Raw genomic sequence first — 23012 nt, forward strand, 5'->3', positions numbered from 1 at the left:
TATGCCGATGATATCCAGCTCTTACACCCATTAGACACCAATAACCCCTTGGATATATCATCAATTAATATGAAACTTGAAAAAATACACCAATGGCTGAATAATAATAGACTAGCACTTAATATCAATAAATCGAATGTGATGCTTTTTCCCTGGAAGGATAATTTAAAACTAAATTTTCCGATTACGGAGACGTACATAGATGGATCAGAAACTGGTTGGCGGGTAGGAAACAGAGGGTAGGGGTGAAGGGCCACTACTCGGACTGGATGGGGGTCACGAGTGGTGTTCCGCAGGGCTCAGTGCTCGGGCCGCTGCTATTTAATATATTCATAAATGATCTAGAAACAGGCACGAAGTGTGAGATAATAAAATTTGCGGACGATACAAAACTATTTAGTGGAGCTGGGACTAAAGAGGAATGCGAAGAATTGCAAAGGGACTTGAACAAATTGGGGGAATGGGCGGCGAGATGGCAGATGAAGTTCAACGTTGAGAAATGTAAAGTATTGCATGTTGGAAACAGAAACCCGAGGTACAACTATACGATGGGAGGGATATTATTGAATGAGAGCAACCAAGAAAGGGACTTGGGGGTAATGGTGGACATGACAATGAAGCCGACGGCACAGTGCGCAACAGCCGCTAAGAAAGCAAATAGAATGCTAGGCATAATCAAGAAGGGTATTACAACAAGGACAAAAGAAGTTATCCTGCCATTGTATCGGGCGATGGTGCGCCCGCATCTGGAATACTGCGTCCAATATTGGTCTCCGTACCTTAGGAAGGATATGGCGTTACTCGAGAGGGTTCAGAGGAGAGCGACACGCTTGATAAAAGGGATGGAAAACCTCTCATACGCTGAGAGATTGGAGAAACTGGGTCTCTTTTCCCTGGAGAAGAGGAGACTTAGAGGGGATATGATAGAGACTTATAAGATCATGAAGGGCATAGAGAGAGTAGAGAAGGACAGATTCTTCAAACTTTCGAAAAATAAAAGAACAAGAGGACACTTGGAAAAGTTGAAAGGGGACAGATTTAAAACGAATGCTAGGAAGTTCTTCTTTACCCAACGAGTGGTGGACACCTGGAATGCGCTTCCAGAGGGAGTAATAGGGCAGAGTACAGTACAGGGGTTTAAGAAAGGATTGGACAATTTCCTGCTGGAAAAGAGGGGTATAAATAGAGGATTACTGCACAGGTCCTGGACCTGTTGGGCCGCCGCGTGAGCGGACTGCTGGGCATGATGGACCTCAGGTCTGACCCAGCAGAGGCATTGCTTATGTTCTTATGTTCTTATCAAGGGTTTTCCTTTACAAGTATACAATATCTAGATTCTAGGGATTATTTTTGATCACAAACTTTCCTTTCATGACCACATCAGTAGTATTGTTAAATCCTCTTTTTTTAGGCTTCGTCAAATTCGTTCTGTTTCTCAATTTCTTTGCGCTAATTCTCTCAATATTCTTATCCACTCTCTCGTTATTTCCAAAATAGACTACTGTAATGCCCTGTTCAACGGAATAGCTCAAAATGAAATCAAACGTCTACAAATCATTCAAAATGCATCCATTAAGCTCATTTTCAAAGCTAGGAAGTTCGATCACGTAACACCCCTTCTTAAGAAAGCGCACTAGCTTCCAGTTGCCCATCGGGAACATATAAACTATGTCTGCTTACATTTAAATCCCTTCTTTTTAAAACTCCGGCTTTCATCTACAAGTTATTAATTCCTTACACTTCCAATAGAACATTAAGATCCGCTGAACAGCATTTGCTGACGATTCCTTCCCTTAGAATTATTAATACTAGACGGCAGTTGATCTTTTCAGTTACGGCCCCCCAAACTTGGAATTATCTCCCTAGCCATTTAAGGGAAGAACCCAATATAGAAAAATTCAAAGGTAAACTGAAGAGCTTTCTCTTTAAAGATGCCTTTGTAAATTAGTCATTTAGTCTTTGAACTAATTTTATTTTTTTCTACAATTTTATTGAAGTAATTTTTTTTATCTTCCCTCTCCTTATGTATCCCCCTTATTTGTTTCTTTAACTTTTAAACAAATTGTAACTCTCATCCATCTCCTCCCTTATGTTCCTAGTTTTGTTAAATTTGTCAATAGTCTCGTTAGTCTTAGTCTTTTTATTTATTGTATTATTCCCCTTATTTTGTAATTTTATTATTATGTACATCGCTTAGAATTTAGATTAAGCGATTAATCAAATTATTATTAAACTTGAAACTTGAAATTATTATTAAACTTGATCTAAGTGAAACCACACCCAAACTCCGCCCCAAATCCACCCCTAACTACACCTACTTGTCACCGTTGTCTCGGTATAGACGCCTACCTCAAAGCAGTAGGCACCAACCAAGTTAGATGCTTACTAGCTAATTAATTTTTTTTGTTTTAATTTTTATAGAATCTGAACCAAAAAACTTACCATTTTCCTTCTTCATTTTCATACTGTTGGACGGTATAGCCAAACATGTCATCCACTGAGCCACTGAAGGTCATTGCATTTTTTACATCAACGTTGAATGATGTGGCAATCTGCAGGAAAGCTTTAAGAAAAGTACAATATCGTCAAATGACAGATACGTATGATGACCATAGGTTTAAGCATATAGCACCCCATAATTAAAATTTTAATAAAACTATTAGAAGAGAAGTTAGAAACCAGGCTAATATTCACAGCAGATCCAACCAAAGCTATGGTGAGAAATCTATTTTATATTTACAATATTTACCATTCTACACATTTAGAAATACAGTGGAACCTTGGTTTACGAGCATAATTTGTTCCAGAAGCATGTTTGTAAACCAAATTGCTCGTATATCAAAGCAAGTTTCCCCATAGAAAGTAAGGGAAACTCGCTTGATTTGTTCCCAACCCCCCAATCCCCCCGAGGCCAGCGGCACTGCTCTAACCCCCCCCTCCGAGAACCGTCATTGCTCCCCCCTATTCACGAAGGCCCCCCCCGCGTGATCCGCCATCCCCCAAGCACCCATCCACCCACCCAAACACATTGCTTATCCCATCTGGCACCCGGCACCGGCATGTCCTGTGCGTTGGTGCCAGTGCCCAAAGATCTGCCGTCCTTTTTGCTGGGCCTTGAGCATCTGCACATGCTCAAGGCCTCCGAGTTTCCGCTCTCTCCGAGAATCTCGGAGAGAGTGGTAAGGCACCAGCACCGGCATGTCCTGTGCATTGGTGCCGGTGGCCAGATGGGGGTAAGCGATGTGTTCGGATGGGTGGATGGGTGCGTGGGATATGCCAGATCGCGGCAGGGGGGGATGCCAGATCGTGGAGGGGGGTGCCGGATCGCGGGGTGAGGTGCTCATACATCGAGGCAAGCTCGGTTTCCGAGGCACCGATTTTGCGAATGTTTTGCTCGTCTTGCAAAACACTCACAAACCGGTGCACTCGTAAACCAAGGTACCACTGTAATTTTAGAATATACAATTTATTTCAGCAAAATTATATGAAAATCCTAATATCATTGTAGATCAGTGTTTAAAAATGTGACAATCTCAGAGAAAAGATGACTAAAGCCACCAGAAACAAAAATGTAACTTTTAATTAATTCTGAGAGAGCAAACAATGTAAAAGTGAAAAATTAAAAATGTTACATGTTTGAACTTCTGTAACTTTTTCAGACTGTTTATGGGCCCATAACATTGAAAAAAAAAACAACCCAGCCATTCTCAACATTTTGGATTCACTACTTTTGTCACTTTTTCTCAGAAACAATCTCAAATTACTATCAAAATCTTAAACAGCATTCAGAGAATTTGCAGATAGTACACAATAGAATGAAAAAAAATTGAGACTCTGGCCACTGCTACTAGACAGGAAATCTTATCTGCAGGAATGCTCTGTAAAACTCTTCACAACCTTGCATATTTTTTACATTCTGCTGTCTAAACATGCAATTTATAGTATAATGTCTTAGGTTAACTGAATAAGAAACCATAAAGTCTTGATTGCTTAAATATTCATACTCCCTGACTCAATACTTGGTAGAAGCCCCATTTGCAGCAATAGTCATGAATACTTCAGGATTATGGGGCAAATTATATAAACGGTGCCCCAATTGAAGGCAGTGGGCGTGGTTTCGCAATGGAAGTGGCCTTAGGCGAGCTCAGACAGTCCTTGGTGTCTCCCTAGTATCACGAAAGGCACCTGAAATGTAGGCCAACAAAATGCTGGCCTACATTTAAAATAGTTACGGGAGTGGCCTAAGGGATCTAGCCAATCAGAGTCAGGCTACTCCCAGTGCATCCCAGAATGCACTGGGAAGGAGGCCTAAGATTCCAGTTGGCCCAGGCGCCTAAGGCCCCTCCTCGATACTCTTCTATACAGCCCCCCATGCTCACCTGTACAGCCCCCTATGCTCTCCACTCCCTCCCTGATGCTCTTTACTACAGCCCCCCATGTTCTCCAGCGTCTCTACCCGATGCTCTCCTCATGTTCTCTAGGTTTGTTCCCCCCTGATGCTCTCTAGCCCCCCCCCCCTCCGATGCTCTCTAGGCCCCAGCCCAACTAACTTTAATTGGGCTAGAGTTGAAGAGAAAAATCCTGGTCCCACAATAGTGGTAGCAGCATTGACGTAGCAGTGGTGGTGGCTCGTCCTGGGACAGCACAGGCTTGTGGCAGCGAGCACAACAGTGTGAGCTGCTGCAGCTGAAGAGAATCCTGGATGGAACCTGTCCTAGGGGCAGTCTGGCGGCAGCTGTGGCAGTGCAGTGATCCTGTGCTGGAGGTAAGGCATAAGCTGACACTACACAGAAGGCAGTAGGAAATTATATAACTTCCGCCAATTTCTAGTGGTGCCACAACCCCTGACACCTATGTACAATATCCTCTAGCAACTAGTTCCAGAGCTTAATCATTCATTTAGTAAAATATATTTTCTCCTTGGTTTTACAGGTATTTCTATGTAATTTTATTAAGTGTCCCCTAGTCTTTGTAATTTAGCTATATCTTTTTTGAGACATGGTGACCAGAATTGAATATAATATACGTTGACTCAACGTATGTTGTATTAAAGAATAAAGGATTTCGTGGAATATTTAGAGTTCATCAGTCTTTCTTTGGATTTATCTACTCCATTGAGTTTAAGTGTTGATCTTGTGGATTTGACTCTCCTGTGGTTTCCCAACCAGAATTGAATGCAATATTCAAGATGAGGTCACACAATGGAGCGATATAGAGGCATTATAATATTCTCAGTCTTATTTACCATCCCTTTCCTAATAATTCTTAGCATCCTGTTAGTTTTTTGGGCTGCCACCACATACAGGGCAGAAGATTTCAGCACACAGTATTGTCTACAATAGCACCTAGATCTTTTTCTTGGGTGCTGACTTCTAAGGTGGACCCTAGCATCTGGTAACTATGATTTGGATTATTCTTCCCAATATGCATCACTTTGCATTTTTCCACATTAAAGTTCATCTGCCATTTGGATGCCTGGTTTTCCAATTTACCAAGGTTTTATTGCAATTTTTCAAAGTCAGCATAAAGATGCACTTAATTTTCATGATATCTTGTGGTGCAATAATGGGAGAGCTGGTATTCATTCTTAGCAGAAAGACCCTGCAGATTCTGAAAAACTCTCACATTAAGAAATAATATATAATTAAACATTAATATTTAATGTCAAGTAGTCTTATTTTGGTGGAGTATTTGAAACAACATGTAGATTATAATAAGTTATATACCATAGATTAATTTAATTTGAAGAGTTTTCAGATATTTGAAGTCATTGTCCAGACTTGGCCAGTCACTGAATATCCAGGGTTAATTTAGATGGCAACAGTAAGCACTTAAACACAAACTGCTGCCGGCTGAACATTTTAGGGAAAATGTTTTACTGTATTATTACATGTGTATTATGAAATATAATTAAACCTGTATCCTATGGTGTTATGTAAACCACTATGGGCATGTTCTGTGGATTAGAGGGATATAAATTTACAAACTAAATGCATAACTGTCCTCACTGCGTCTCCCACACAGATGTGCCCAAGTCTGCAAATGAAGGAACATACTTTGCTGTGTCAGATTTACAGACATTGTACTTTTTAGCCTTTTTCAAGTAGCTTTACAGCAAACACAACTTTAAAAATTACCACAGTATGTTACACTTGTCAGCGACTAAATATCAGCGAATGAAAGGTTTCAGTTATTCCGAATATTATTGCATCTAAATTGGGCCTTTAGCTTCTCTGGATGTATAAAGTGGCCTTTATACATTACTGCTGGCAATTCTATGTCCTTTTAGCCTATAACCTTTAAGGAAACAAGTGACTGTCTTAATCTGATTCCATTTCATTGCAAAACAGCAATGTATTATATGAAGTATCCAGACATCCAGTAAGGAAGGCAAAGAGATACACTGCTTGCCAACAATGGCCCATGAAAGAACTGAGACTTTTCGACATCCCCAAACAAGCCATATATAGCCCAGAGATCAGAACTTCCTGAGATCCTGTTTTGTAGAGGAATCAAGTCTTAATATGCTTCACAACTGGCTGAATCAAGACTTTGTTACGTAATTTAGAACACATTCCACTGTCTAAGTAGGCACTACTGTTCTAAATAATGCAGTCATTGTTATAAAGAATGCTAGGTACTAAGCTTCAGGATTATTTGAAAATGGGTGAATGAGAGGACTGGACTGGTGTTAGATATGTAGAAGCCCAAAGCAGAAATTGAGGAGGGGGCTCTCAAAGTGCGTACCCTGTTTGCCACCCTCTTAAAGCCAGCCCTGGTCGCTGATTACATTAGACCAGGTTTTCAGGGTGCATGAGATCTATTAGCTTACAATGAAAGCAGTGCATGCAAATAGATCTCATGCATATTCATTGGGGAAATCCTGAAAACCTGACTGGATTGCGGCCCTCGAGGAGGGACTTTGACACCCCTGGATTAGACAACACGATTTTTTTTTCCATAATAAGATTGGGTATTTCTTATAGATATTTAGATGCTGATCACAGAAATAAGATCAATTTTTTTCTATAATGTATGATCATGTAATAACTAGCTATTCATCACCTTCTCCTAGAAGCAATATATTAAAAACGGGCTAAATGACATCATAATATATTTCAACTGAACAGTGTTCATTTACTATTGATGTCATGTTGATGTAAATATGTGGTAAAAATTTCCAAGAAACTATATACCGTATTTTCACGCATATAATGCGCGCGTTATACACGATTTTACAAACCGTGCATAACCTTGTGCGTTATACGCGTGAGCGCGTTGTACAAATTTTTTTTTACATAGTTCCCCCCCCTGACATCTGATTCACCCCCCCGCAGGACCACTCACACCCCCACCCCGAAGGACTGCTCGCACGCACCCGCACCAGCACCCCCACCCCAAAGGACCGCTTGCACGAACTCCCACCCGCACCCGCACCCCCACCCTGAAGGACCGCACGCACCCCCACAGCCTCCCGACACTCCCCCCCCATCATGTAGATGCTCCTACCGGTGTCCTGCTGCTTCATCTTGGCAGTCACGGCCCTTCTGTGAGCCCTGCGCCTGCGCTGCTTCCTCTTCCGGCGGTCCCGCCCTTTCTCTGACGTCAGGGCTCACAGAAGGGCCGGGACCGCCAAGAGGAAGCAGCAGGACACCGGTAGGAGCGTCTACATGATGGGGGGGTCGGGAGGCTGTGGGGGTGCGAGCGGTCCTTCAGGGTGGGGGTGCGGGTGGGAGTGCATGCGAGTGATCCTTCGGGGTAGGGGTGCGGGTGCGTGCGAGCGGTCCTTCGGGGTGGGGGTGCGAGTGGTCCTGCGGGGGGGTGAATCAGACGTCGGGGGGGGCATCAGGCTTTCAAGGTGGGGACAGGACTTCAAGGGGGAGAGGAGAGTCGGGGTGGCCAGAGGAGAATCGGGGCGGGCGAAAGGAGAGTCGGGCGGCGACGGGAGAGTTGGGGCAGCATGCGCGGTATACGGGTGTGAGCGTTATACAAAATTTTTTTTACATATTTTTGGTTTCCCGCTCGCTATACCCGTGTGCGCGTTTTACACGGGTGCGCGTTATCTACGTGAAAATACGGTACTAAAGAAAAATTTTGATGTCATTTCTGTGATCAACATCCAAAGAAACACCCAGTCTCTTTCTTGAAACACAAATCACTGTTGTCCAGTGAGAGCTTGGATCAAAGGTTCAATTTCATATCCTAATCTACAATCAGCATTGAATGCCATATGACAAGGTTCTATGAGGACTGTGAAATACTCATTTCAGCCAAATCTCACATGACAGATATACTGCTAGGTTATATTCTGATTCAAGGTTGTTTGTAAATAAGTAAATTATATTATATTAACCCAAATTTGTTGAAGAAACACATTTTCCTAAGTATATTCCCCCTTGTTATAGGATCAGCAATATCAAAATGTCAATGTTCTTAACCAATGATTGCAGCAGCAGCAAAGAAGGAAGAGATTATAGAAAAACATCAATCTATTTAAAAAAATTAAATACCAATTGGGGCATAGCAAGAGGAACTCAGATAGCTTTGATTAACTGCCAAATGAACTACCTAGAAAACAATTTTATAATGCTTTAAATAAGTGTGCAGATCAAGATGACAGTATAGCAAGAGTGTTGTGCTTCTCTCTCTAATTCCTGTTTCAGTATTTCTTTCAAACTGAAAAAGCTTTTGTTTTTTCCTTTATCCTCTCTAATATGGCTAGACAGAAAGGAAATCTGCAGACTCCCTCTCCCTTGTCTTCAGTTCCTCAGCTATGGCAGATAGAGATAAAAATTTGTGCACAACTGTTGCCTTCCACAGGCATATCTTCTGTTCAGGGAGAGAGGAAGAGACTGGAACTGGGGCATGAGGCATCGTTCAACCTGACAGGCCCAAGACCAGGCCTACCTCCAGCTCTCCAGGGAGGTTGACAACAGATCTGCAGTTAATATTAGATCTACAGTCAGAAGAAGAATTTAAAACACTGCCTCCACTATCTAAGCACTAGACAGGCATTCTGTGCTCCTTAGGGGCTCAGGAGTTGTCAGGGGGCCCATCTAAGCAAAAATTAGACAAAAAATTCTACAAGCAAGTATTCAAAAATGAATATCCAGAGTAGAGTTCTAATGAATTCCAGTAACAGTTAATAACTTTTATATTGTAATCAATATCATATATTTATAAAGGACAGCTATAAATCCTAGCTATAAAAACACATTTTTTTAAATAAGAGGGAAAAAGACCTCAAACACCCTTCAAGTCATATCAAATAGCCAAAGCTGATCAGTTGAATGGGTTATCTTTGTAATCATCGGTCATTAAAAAACCTTCTTTACATTTTTATAGAGTGGCTGGACATAAAGCAATTCTCAAAATCAAATTCAAAAAAATACTAAACAAAAGCTTAGCTTGTGATTGGAGAATTCCGATTCCAATGGGACCCGTTTCACTCAAGGCTTCTTCAGGGAATCAGTAAAGACAATTACATATAGACTGGTATCACAACCAATTCTTCTCCAAACACCAACCAAATGCCAATATTTCCACTGTGGAGATGCAAGTCAAACTTTAACACAGACTTATCTTGTCGGCAATACGACCGTTCCAAAAGCCTCCACCATATAATGCCTTGTAGGGTGCCATTGTATGTGGCATTATATATAAAAGTAATTAACTGTTATTGGGATTCATTAGAACTCTACTCTGGATGTTCATTTTTGGCAATTTGTCTAAGGCCATGTGTGGAACTTTGCATAGCTTGTCAGAAGTAACAATCATGTATGTGAAGTCGAAAAGGCCCATCACCTGACACCATTCTCCACCAAATTGTATGTTGCAGGATATTTGGCAGCCTTTCAAGACTTGGAATCCTTCAGGCACTGCCAAATGTGGGCTGGCATGACAAATTGGCCCTCATCCAGCGTCTCAGATGGTGCCTCAGAGCTCAATATAAGTACCCAACACACATCCTCCCTGGTCCCCCATTATGTCCTAATATGATGTGCCCACCTCTTTTCTGCACCTGCTCCCCCAGGACCTCAAACAATGAGATGACATGGGAAGAATCAGGGGAGGGGGGAAGGCATGGATATCCACCAATACCCATCAGTTCTAAAGGATACATTCTTCCACACATTCATTTATTGTTCATTGTTGAAAGGTGGGGAAAAAATAAGCACAGCCAACACAAACACCTGCAAAACTTCAGCCCAAACCACTATGCCACACAATCAGCTGACAGAAGGGAAAGAACTGAAGGACAGTACAATGACAGTGGGTACTCTCTATATCCCTGGCCGCTCAAACTGATAACCACTCAAAACCAGTGGCATACCTAGGCTATGTGACAACCGGGGCCAATCAATTTTCAACACCCGCCAACCATGAAATGAAACGAACGGTCAGAAAGGAAACAGGCAGCTAGCCTTGCTTTCGCTTCCATAAGCTTTACTCAATTGCCAGTCTCAATCTTGAGAAAAAAATACATATATATTGGGTTTCATGAACATTCCCTACCTTTTTATTTTCTTGTTTGAGACCTGCTTGCCTGCAATCAGTAGAAGACAGCACTTTTGGTAGCCCCAGAAGCTTTCTCTCTCTGCTTCAGCTTCCTGTCCCCACAGAGGCAAGGCATTGCAGAGGGAAAGCTTCCAGGCCGCCAATTGCAGTGTCTTCAATTGACTAATGCTGCTGGTGGCCAGGTCTGCAGGCTGGCACTAACGGCTGAGGCACTGGAGAAATTAAGGGATTGGAGGAGCCCTCTTTCTCTATCCCTTCTATTTTTCTCTGTTTCCACCTCCTCCCCCATGCTCTGGTATCTCTCTCCCCCTTTTCTTCCTTCCTTCCCACCCCAACTCACGTCATAGTCTGGCATATGCTTCCCTTCCCCCCATGCCCTAGGATCTCTCTCCTCTTTCAATCTCTCCCTCCCCCTCCATGCTCTGGCATTTCCTCTCCTTCCTTTCGCTCCCTCTCTCCCTTCCCGATGGTCTGGCATGTCTGTCTCCTTTCATTCCCTTCTCCTTACCCTGGCATCTCTCTCCTCTTCTTCCCCCTCCCCCCTCACATGCTATTACATTTCCTCTCTTTCCTTTCCCTCCAACATCACTCTCTTCTCTCCTTTCCATTCATTTTCTCTTCCTCTCAATAGGATGGCTTTCTTTCACCCCTCCCTCCCTCCAATTGAGTGTATGGTGCAGCATTTCTCTACCCCACCACCACCACCACAAATGGATACTTCTCTTTCTCTCATTGTCAGCAGCCTTCACAACTTGTTGCTCTGCCAGCATTAGGCCTTCCGCTCTGCTGGGTCCCACCTACTTCTTGCTTCCTTGAAGGCAGGACCCAGCAGAAAGGAAGAAGACCTGACACCGGTAGAGCAGTGAATTGTAAAGGCTCAGGCTACCACTGCCAGAAGGGGAAGTTCCCAGACCACGACACCGATGCTGACCACAGGAGCACCCCCTTATGGTCTGCACCTGGGGCAGACCACCCCCCTTGGTATGCCGCTGCTCATAACCCCTAAATTACACTCATTGCATACACCATAGTCAGCTGCACAAGTTGGGATACTGTCTTGCAAAACATACTTGAACATCCAAAACCAGCAGCTCAGTACAAATACAAAGCACATGATACAGGCAAAAATGGGCAAAACAGTTAGACATCCTAGGGGACAAGATGTCTAGATAGGCGATTTTCAATAAAGATAGACGTCTAGCAGGAGACCATTATAGAGTTGGCTCTAAACTAGGGAGGGCACCATACCATTCAGTAGTGTAGTAAGGGTAGGAGGTGCCCGGGGTGGTGGCCCAACACGCCCTCCTCTCCATGCCCACCGCTCCTTCCCACCCCACATTCAACACTTGTGCTCTCCCTCCCCCCTGTACCTCTAAATCTGCCAGCATGAGTGGCTTCAGCAGCATGCTCCTCGTGCTAGTGTTGGATTTCCCTCTGATGTCATTTCCTGGCCCTGTAACCAGGCTGGCGCGAGCAACAGGCAGAAGTTGCTTGTGCTAGCTAAGAGAGATACGGGGGTCAGGGGAGGGATGGCGCGAGCATGGCAGAGCAGTGAGGTGCCAGCACCCTTACCGACTTGGCGCCTAGGGCGGTCTGTATCTCTCACACACCCCTTATTATGCCACTGCTACCACCAGTCCAGCATCAGAAAGGAGGTAGAATTATACAGTATGTTCCTATGCTGTTGCCACCTCATGAATCTGCTGTAAACTGTGCACCCAACCTCCGACTCCCAAACAGCATCATTCAAGAGGGACCACCCTCAAGCAGCCATCCAAGGCACCTCTCTTATGTCTGGAGACAGTTCTGCTTATAAACAGTTGAGAAACTTTATAAATTGTTACAATGAGAGAATTACAGTTTACATTTCTGAGGCATATATACATACATGCATTAAAAAGAGTAATATAATGCATCAAACTGCAGATTCTAATGTACTAAAAATAAATCAAACTGGAATTTATATGCACAGATTTTGCAAGTAGGTTATGTCGAGAATATAGTAATACAATATTTAATTAGAACAACCATATTATTTGAATACCCACAATATAAGTGTGTCCCTTTCAAGATTCAATTATTTTCCATCCAATATTTTGCTGTAAAGTTTTCCTAATGGTCAAAAAAGTGGTTTTAAATTATTGGCTGTCAGAAGAAATTGTAATTTTGGTACAGTAAAACTCCAAACAGCAAAAAACTTGCAGGCATTCTAGATTAAAAAAAAAGTCTTATATACAGAACATCAAGCAAGCTAGAGAGAACAGGGAGTCTCCTGTTGAAGAAATTTTGGAGAGAACTTGGGAATTCAATATCTTAGGGATGAGGAAACACAGTAGATCAAGACAGAGAATTGGCCTGCCCTCATTTCTTTTATTGGATGCTGGCAGGGAATGAGGGAAGGGGGGAAGATTGGGGTGCTGTTACTAAATATTTGACAATTTTTCATATCAAAAGGAAGGGTGGCAGTCTAAATGAGACAAGGGCACATTTAGATTCTTTTTATTAAATGCCCGCTGGGACTGAGGAAGGAAAAGCAGAGCGTTAGGGAGACATTTCTTTTGTGAGCCAGAAAAAATGCAGGAAGAACGGAGGTATTTTGAATGCACATGGTCTCAGGAAGGGCTAGAGAAACAGATTTAAGATTACTATTGCAATGTCTAGACTGATGTGGCCAAATTTAGGGGGCCTCTTAATTAAAAGGTATTAATCCCCTAACATATACTTTTTGTGTGAAAAACAGGCTAATGCATAGAACATTTTGTTGTATTTTGTCTGTTAGTGAGCACTAAGCAGGCATTAACCACTTTAAGTATTTTTTTTTTCTAGAAAGGGAATGTCATGGGTAAAGAACGGGCATGAAAGTATTAGCCAGCTAATGTGTTAACATTAGCGTACTAACTGGCTAATGCTGCGTTAACACAGGAGCACTTCAACATCCTGTAGATAGGAGGCAGTAGTGCTCCCATGTTAATGTTTACCAAGTCCCACATGCTAAAATGAAAAACCTAGAGTTGATATCTGCAAATTTTTTAAAAATGAGAAAGTCCTAAATATCGCCACACTGAATCCAGGCTTAGCATGTGGGAAAGTCTTGCATTATGACGTGCTAACCCAGATTCTAAGGCCCTGTAGTATGAGGGTCCCTTAGCCAGTTTGCTTAGATTACAATGTTAACTGACTATGGTACCTAAAGTATTTACTATCCTATGTGTAGTCAGGGTTTGGTTTGGTTTATTTAGTTATATCCCACCCTTACCCAGGGCGAGTTACAAACTAACATACAAAAATACATACACTCTAACAAGAGTACACGTAGGATTAACCTGTTTAACTAGCCCTCTATTAAATCCTATCACTATAAGTACTATCTTGAGAGAACTTTCGCTTTCCAGGCCGCTAAACTGAATACGGGGCTTGGAAAATCTATGTTAGAGGCTACCTCTTATTTTGATCTTAGAAAACTGTTAAAGACCCATCTGTTTGATAGGTTGACGCCTTAATACGTTCCATGTTTTTACAAAAAATCTCATGTTTTAACTGATCTATTCCAATTTTATTTGCTTATTTTACCTCTTATGTTATTTCTATTTACACTGTATGTATTAACTTTCTTTGTTGTAAACCGCTTTGAACTTTTTGGTATAGCGGTATATAAAAAATAAATAATAATAATTATTATACAAAGATACATACCAGATTGACAATAAATATACCTACAAACAGAGCAAAATACAAACCACACAATACACAGGCAACCTTCCTCATAAACCACACAATACAAAGGCGACTGTCATCATCTCTTCTTCATAAGCCACACAATCTCATACCCTGCATTTCAGCTAGCAAAAAAGATGCCCTTTAAGCAATCTTTTAAAATTCTGTATAATCTGTTGCTGACGAATGTACTCAGGCAGGTTATTCCATTCCCTAGGCCGGGAGTCGGCAACCCGCGGCTCCAGAGCCGCATGCGGCTCTTTTCCACCTTTGCTGCGGCTCCGGTAGTGTGTCACGCAGGCATGCAGCTTACAAGTCCGGCGTCGCGGCGGGAAATAGCCATGCTGAGCAGTGAGCTCAGCACATACACAGATGAAAGCCTTGCTTGCTGATTGGTCCGGCGGCCCCGCCCCGCCGTGCCGTGCCGCCGGACCAATCAGCAAGCAAGGCTTTCATCTGTGTAGTGCTGAGCTCACTGCTCAGCATGGCTATTTCTCGCTGTGACGCTGGACTTGTAAGGTGCACGCCTGAAAAAGAAATCATCCTGGCCGGGGTCGGTGTCATGCTCCGGAGATCTACAGCCTTCCTATCTCCCTCTCCCTTCTACCTGCTTCCGGCCACATCCCCTGCTCCGCGGCTCTCTTCGGCAACTCAGCAGCAGCGATCGACACAAGCTTCTGACGTCGGAGCCTACCCTCTGCGAGTCCCGCTTGTTTCAACTTCCTTTTTCCACAAAGGCGGGACTCGTAGAGGGAAGGCCTCGATGTCGGCAGCTTGTCTTGATCACTGCTGCTGACGAGTTGCTGAAGAGAGCCGCGGAGCAGGGGGGTGTTGCCAGGTGCAGGTAGAAGGGAGAGGGCCAGATGCAGGACTCGTGGGTGAGGGAGGAGAAGAGAGAGAGAAAGAGAGAGGGGAGGGAAACAAAAGGAAATATTTCATACTGGGCTGGGCCGGAGTGGAGGGAGGGTGGAAAGATTCTAGCTACAGGGTGCAGTAACAAAGGAAAAGGGGGGAAGCTGAAAATGGAGATAGTGACACAAAGAAGAGAAAGAGTAAGCAGGACCTACTGAATAAGGATAGAGATACAGAGGGAACATGAAGAGGAGGTGAAATAGAGACATAGAAGTAATACTGAAAAAGTGTGTGTGTGGGGGGGAGATAAAGACATTGAAAGGGCAAATGGTGAACATGGGGTAAAGACAAGGACAGAGACAAATGGTGAGATAGGGATATAGGTGAGATGGACACAAAGAAGGGTGATGCTGGAAAATAGGTGGAATGGTAATTCTGACAGACACAGAAGGGAAATGCTGGATCAAGGAGAGATGGGGCTCAGGCTGGATGGAATGAGGAGAAATGCCTTGTTGGCCCGGAACTTCCTCTCCTACGTCAGAATTGACGTCAGGGAGCGGAATGCTGGTCAGCGCAACACTTCTGCAGGGAAAGCTTGGGACGGCGGTGGCTTGGGGGCTGTTCCCCGATTGCGGTGGCAGCAAACCGAGTGGCTTGGGGGAGGGCACGGAGACAGAAAGAAGGGGGAACAGGGAGACAGAAAGAAAAAGTTGGGGGAGAGAATGAGGTCTGGAGGAGAGGAAACATACAGGAGGCTGAAAGAAAGGAAGAAAGATTGGATGCACAGTCAGAAGAAGAAAGTGCAACCAGAGACTCATGAAATCACCAAATAGCAAAGGTAGGAAAAATGATTTTATTTTCAATTTAGTGATCCTGTATATAGCATTAAGATAAGAAACAATATATGCAGTGTTAGATTTGTTTTATAATGGTTTTGCGGCTCCAAGTTTTTTTTTCTTTTCGAAAACGGGTCCAAGTGGCTCTTTATGTCTTAAAGGTTGCAGACCCCTGCCCTAGGCCCTATACAATGAAATATACTATCCCTAGACATTGTTAGCCTCAGCTCTTTTACAGATGGAATTTGCAGTTCTAATTGTTCTGCAGATCGAAGTGGACGAGACGAACACGTGGCAGAATGCTCTCAACAAGATGTTTAGGAGTCTAGGAGTCAAGTTGTAGAAGAACATATAAATGGTTAGCAATAGCTTAAAGTGAATCCTGTCCATCAACTTTAACCAATACAAACTCACATTATGCACTGACCACTATGCACTAGTTAAAGGAGTAGTTGGTGCATATGCTTACCGTGACTACTAATAGTAGTGGTGAAAAAAAAACCCCAAAAAAACAATAGAGAGAGTGGTAGCAGTCCCTGGACATCAGGGCTACCTGTGGTACAAGGTAACTATTTTTTTTAAGGATGACTTGCTTTTTTGAAATCATTACAGTAGCGTCCACAACAGCTGCCTGTCGGATTTTACCGCTAACATTTGAGAATCTTCCCCTAAGTGGAGTGTGCTTGCTGAGGCCCAAGGCCCTAAACTGAACAAACTACTTTATATGATCCCTTCTCAGCTGCCAAGTAAGCAAGGTGCTCACATAAATAAATAAAGAAAAAGTACATTTCTGCATGTTTTCAGTTCTCAGGTGAATCCTGTAGTAAATTTGGTTTTGTGAGGCTGTGGCTAGTTACATCATCATTGCCAGCTGCAGCAACATGAAGACAACAGACATTAGACTGGACCTCTTTTCTTATCGACAACCAGGATGATAGTATTAAAAACAGATTCATATGAAATTGTGAAAATCCTGGCACCTCACCCACAGTAGGCCATATGAAACTGTCCCAACCCCTAATCATGTCTCACCCCTATTCACTTTAGCACCAATTTTGCAAGCATTCCTCAAATCATCAATAAGAACTTACCGTGGGATCAGTGGGGGTCTAGAAGGAGAACTCAGAGCAATTCAATGTTGCCTTTTTGACAGTTAGTGGTATTCCAGTGGAACTATTGATAGAGACGATATTACTAGGGATTGGAAAGTAGAAATTTGGGATGGAGGTGTTCTTTTTTCTTTTATAGTGTTTGGGAAGTAGAGCCAGGAAAACTGGCTCATGAGTTTAATGTCAATGCTCTTAGCTGAGGTTTAACATTGATCTTATTTTCAATTTCTCTATCATATTTACAATATATACTTGAATATAAGCTGACCCAAATAAGAACGTAAGAATACCCTTACTGGGTCAGACCAATGCTTCATCAAGCCCAGTAGCCCGTTCTCACTGTGGCCAATCCAGGTCACTAGTACCTGGCCAAAACTCAAGGTGTAGCAATATTCCATGCTACCAACACAGGGCAAGCAGTGGCTTCCCCCATGTCTTTCTCAATAACAGACTATGGACTTTTCCTCCAGGAACTTGTTCAAACCTTTCTTAAAGCCAGCTACGCTATCCATTCTTAATACATCCTCTGGCAACGCGTTCCAGAGCTTAATTATTCTCCGACTGAAAAAAATTTCCTCGTATTGGTTTTAAAAGTATTTCCGTGTAACTTCAAGTGTCCCCTAGTCTTTGTAATTTTTGATGGAGCGAAAAATCGATCCACTTGTACCTGTTCTACTCCACTCAGGATTTTGTAGACTTCAATCATAACTTCCCTCAGCCGTCTCTTTTCCAAGCTGAAGAGCCCTAACTGTTTTAGTCTTTCCTCAAACCAAGATGAGCTTTCCCCCCACCCCAAAGAGGAAGAACAAAAAGATTGACTTGAATATAAACTGGAGGGGGGGATATTCAAGTATCCTGCCTGGCTCTGTACCCAGCCCCACTCCCTCCCCTGCCAAACTCTGCACCAAGCCCCCCTCCCTCCGTGACTCTGCATCCTGTCTCCCCTCCCTGCCCTGCCAAGTCTGCACCCAACCCCCTCCCTCCATGTTCCCCCTCCCACCCTGCCCTGCCAGGCTCTGCATCCAGTCCCCCTCCCTCGCTCTGCACCTTGTCCCACCTCCCTTCCTGCCAGACTCTGCACCCTGTCCTCCCTCCCAATTTCTTGTAAGCCTCTGCGGACCTGCCTTAAGACCTGGTGGGCCAGAGGTGGACCGAGAAAGAAGGGATCCCTCCTACCTCCTGTCCTGCCCAACTCTAAAAACTTTTACCCAGCCTCCCACCTCCCTTGCATACCTTTAAAATCTCAGGTGGGCCAGCGGTGGGCCAGGACAGCAGAGATCCCTCCCGCTTCCTCTCCTAGCCGATTGTGCCTTCCTTTACCTTCCTCCCATCTCCTCCACATACCTTTACAATTCTTAGTGGCCCAGCAGTGAACCAGAGCAGGAGCAGCCTTCCCACACTCCTGCCTCATGGAGAGTCGCTAGTGAATTGGCTGCCACAAGTTCTCAAGAGGCCTGCAAGGGAAGGCCACTCTTGCTCCGGGTTCACCGCTGGACCACCGGGGATTGTAAAAAGTACACGGAGGAGGCAGGAGGGAGATAAGGAAGGCACAGTCAGCCGGGACAGGAGGCGAGATGGATCATTCCTGTCCCAGGCCACTGCAGGACCACGTCTTATAGCAGGTCCGACGGAGGCCTGCAACAGCTTATATTAAAGTATTATATTATATCTCAGCTTATATTAAAGTATATACGGTAAATGGTACCTACACAATCAGCCATATTCATAGCACAGTATTGAACTGTTTATTTAGGCAAGGGGTGCCCAAATGGTCGATCGTGATCGACCAGTAGATTGCAAAGGCAACGTGAGTCGATCGCGTTGCCTTTGCAATCTTGTTCTTCCTTCCTTCACCTTCGATGTCAGAGAGGAAGTTCTGGGCCAGCCAATCGCTGCTTGGCTGGCTTGGAACTTCCTCTCCGATGTCTGAATTGATGTTGGGGGTGAAGGCTTGTGGGTCCGGCGCTTGTATGCACCAGGCCTGGCTTGGGGAAGCAGGGAGAAATTGATGTGGTGGCTTGGGAGGGGGAGGGGGGCAGCAGAAAAAGAGAAAAAGAATTGGGGAACTGGAGAAATCAGCGCAATGGCTGGGGGGCAGGGGAGAGAGAAAGACAGGCAGGGGGAGAGAGAAAGAAAGACAGAAATAAAGAGGGGGCGGGGGAGAGAGAAAGAAAGAAAGACAGGCAGGGGGAGAGAAAAAGACAGCAATAAAGAGGGGGCAGGGGGAGAGAGACAGACAGGCAGGCAGGGGGAGAGAGAAAGACAGAAATAAAGAGGGGGCAGGGGGAGAAATAAAGAGGGGCAGGGAGAGAGAGAAAGAAAGAGTCAGAAAGAAAAGGGGGCAGAAAGAAAGAAATATTGGATTTACAGAAAGAAGTGCAAATAGAGACTCATGAAATCACCAGACAAAAAGGTAGGAAAAATGATTTTATTTTATTTTTTATTTTTTTAAAATCTTTATTCATTTTTAATACTTTCATTAAGTGAATACAAGAAAAAAAGATACATTTTACACTTTATACATCACTTAAAATGATTTTATTTTCAATTTAGTGATCAAAATGTGTCCGTTTTGAGAATTTATATCTGCTGTCTATATTATGCACTATGGCCCCCTTTTACTAAATCGCAATACTGGTTTTTAGCATTGGGAGCTGCGAGGGGCATTCAGTGCAGCTCCCTACGCTAAAAACCACTATCACGGTATACCTTATATACTCAAATATAAACAGGGATTTTTGGGACCAAAAATTGGGCCAAAAATGGGGGTCCCAGTTTATATTTGGATCAATGCCCCCTTCCAGAATTTTTTAAGCCCTGCCCTATCTTCCTACCTCTGCCGATCTGGTGGAGGTGCAGCGGGTCCTCTGCCGATCATTGGTGGAGATGCAGCGGGCAGGAGCAAGCTTTCTGAACTCCTGCCCTGCTGCTAACTTGCTGCGCGAATCCACTTAGTCCATCTCAGCAGCAGAACATCAGCGCGAGTTGGTGCTGCTTCTCGGCGCTGAGTGGCTTACTTACTGGCTTCCGCAAATTCTTGCAAGAATTCACGAGAGCCAGTAAGGAAGCTGCTCAGCGCCGAGAAGCAGCACCAAATTGTGCTGCTGCTCGTGTCGCTAATTTGGACTAATTGGATCTGTGCAGCCGGTTAGCAGCGGGGCAGGAATTCAGAAAGCTTGCCTGCTGCACCTCCACCAACAATCGGCAGAGGACCCACTGCACCTCCACCAGATCGGCAGAGGTAGGAAGATAGGGCAGGCAGGGGGGATAGAGGGCAGAGCCTTGGAGGAAGAGTGCAGAGCCTGACAGGAGAGGGGAGCATGGAAGGGTGCTGGGTGCAGAACCTCACAGGGGAGGGGAGCATGGAAGGGTGCTGGGTGTAGAGCCTGACAGGGGAAGGGAGGAAGGAAGGGGGCTGGGTGCAGAGCCTGACGGGGCAGGACACTTGAATATTAAGTTGCTCGACTTATATTTGAGTCAACCATTTTCCTCCTTGTGGGGAGGGGAAAGGGAGTTATGGACTTATATTTGGATCGACTTATATTCGAGTATATACAGTAGTTGTTACTGAGGTGACATTGCATATTTTAAAAGTCATCTGCCTTGACCTCTGAAAAAAAAACCCAAATACAAATGATAATTAACATTTTCTCTGCGTACAGTGTGCTTTGTGTTTTTTAAAATTTTATTGTTGGTAGATCATTTTGACTTGGGGCTCCTTTAACAAACGTGCGCTAGCGGTTTTAGCGTGCGCTTAGTGTACATTAAAACGCTGCGCACACTAGCCGCTACCACTTCCTTTTAAGCAGGCGGTAGTTTTTCGGCTAGCGTGCACTATAGCATGCGTGCGCTAAAAACGCTAGCACACCTTCGTAAAAGGAGCCCTTGGTCATTTTAAAAGTAGCTCGCAAGCCAAAAAAATGTGGGCACCCCGGTTTAGGAAATTACAGATCTTGAACATATAATACACATTAAACCTGACTGGAGAATTCAACTCATACTGAATGAAGCAAGACCAAAGCTATATTCCTAAACATATTTCCTTCCCAATATTTATTTATATTGTTTGAAACACAATGGCACAATATTATGCCAGATATTGCCCATGTCCTGTTTCCTTTTAAATCAAATTGCACAATGTTTGTTTTAGTTATCTGTGTACTAATCTACAAGTTTCAAGTTAGCCAGTACATCTTGTCTCATTATATGAAAAACACAATATTCAAAATCTTAATATTTGAATATTTTATATACACAAGAACCGGACAACAGTTTTTGGAGCAAAAAATGCACAACTTTGTTAAACAAATGAAAATAACATTTCATTGTGGTATAAAGAGCTTTATAAGAGAGAACACACACAAAAAATATGTATTATTTGACATTAAAGCAACACAAATCATGAACAAGACAAAATCATCTTACAAATTTAAAACACCATCATAGACAATTAAGGTGAATTCCGCCTAATTAGCCCCCAGAGTACTAGGGACACAGTCAAAAAAGGTGGCCCTGAGACCTGCGGAGAAGTAGCAGAGGACGAGTGCAGCAAACCTGACTTTTTTAAAAAAAAAATTGCTGCTCTGCTTCCCTCTAGCTTTCTCCAATGAAAGTTTGCTTATCCTGCCTCCTGTCTGCAAACAGAGATTCAAACAAAAAGGCAGTAAAGTCAACAGGTTCTAAGAGTGGTATCTTGGCGAGAAAGTGTGAAAAGGGTGACAAACCCTCAATTAAAATACAAATCTAAACCCAAAATTTTTAACGGGATATCCTCAGTGTGAGGAATAAGCGAAGGGAGGAGAACCTCCAGCACTTAACACACTGCGGCAGAGGCAAAGCGCCCCTACCTACACACCATCACTGGATATCTCATGTGTGCCTAACCAAAATTAGTGCAAAATAGTGCAATAAATAATCACACAATTAATACAAGCCAGAATACCACTCTTAGAACCCAGGTAGGTAGGGGTGCTTTGCCTCTGCCACAGTGTGTTAAGGGCTGGAGGTTCTCCTCCCTTCGCTTATTCCTCACACTGAGGATATCCCGTTAAAAATTTGGGGTTTAGATTTGTATTTTAATTGAGGGTTTGTCACCCTTTTCACACTTTCTCGCCAAGATACCACTCTTAGAACCTGTTGACTTTACTGCCTTTTTGTTTGTTTCTTTTGCGAGTTCCTCTGGCAGTACTCTTTTTGGAGTTTTTTTCTTTGTTTGGAAATAGAGAATGACATGAGGACACATTTGTCCCCGTCTCTGTGGGATCTATCTCCATCTCCGTTCCATCCCTGTGAGTTCTGTCCCTGTCCCATCTCTGCAAATTCTGTCCTCATCGCACAAGTCTTGAACACTTAAATTTGTCCCAGTGTCCCCGCGAGACTGCAACAGGAACTCGCGGTAGGCATTTTTGATTGTGGCTTTCATGACAGGAGTATAGGAAGATCCCTCCTGCCCTGCCTCACCACTAGACCGCCAACACTTTAAAGGTAAGGTCTCCAAGGGTCAAGGAGGCAGGGTGATTTAGAATTGGCTAGGACAGGATGCAGGAAGAATTGCTCCTGTCCTGGCTCACCGCTGGACCACCACAACTTCAGGGAAGGCCATGGGAAGCCTGTAACAGATCTAGGTGGGGGCAGAGGGCGGGCGCAGACCCAAGGACCCGAATATAAACCAAGACTCCCCATTTTTGGTCCCTTTTTTGGCCCAAAAATTTCAGTTTATATTCAAGTATATACATTAATAATCCAGCTAATAGTAATAAGTACAAATTCAATAAAATCACAAATAATTAAGCCATCACCATAAAAGTAGAATAAAAACAGCACAGTCAGTACAATCAGTGTAATGCTCTCTGTAAATTGCCATTCCCCCGTATACTACTTAATGTGCATACAATTCTGTCCCATAGGCCAGCTTAAACTCCGTAAAAAATTAAAGACTCAGGGACACTAGAAGTTACAGGGAAACCAATAGGAGGAAATATTT

The 23012-nt window shown here is 43.6% G+C and overlaps 1 protein-coding gene across 1 annotated transcript in view; it reads right to left on the reverse strand.

The window, feature by feature from the left end:
- ITGA1 (integrin subunit alpha 1) overlaps positions 1-23012 on the reverse strand; it is a 284456-nt gene that overhangs the window by 237007 nt on the left and 24437 nt on the right. The window contains exon 2 of the mRNA XM_033931541.1: positions 2443-2563. Coding sequence (XP_033787432.1) covers positions 2443-2563 — 121 coding nt within the window. The remainder of the gene's footprint in view (positions 1-2442; positions 2564-23012) is intronic.

Source organism: Geotrypetes seraphini, chromosome 1, assembly GCF_902459505.1.
Source record: "Geotrypetes seraphini chromosome 1, aGeoSer1.1, whole genome shotgun sequence".
Taxonomy (NCBI): Eukaryota; Metazoa; Chordata; class Amphibia; order Gymnophiona; family Dermophiidae; genus Geotrypetes; species Geotrypetes seraphini.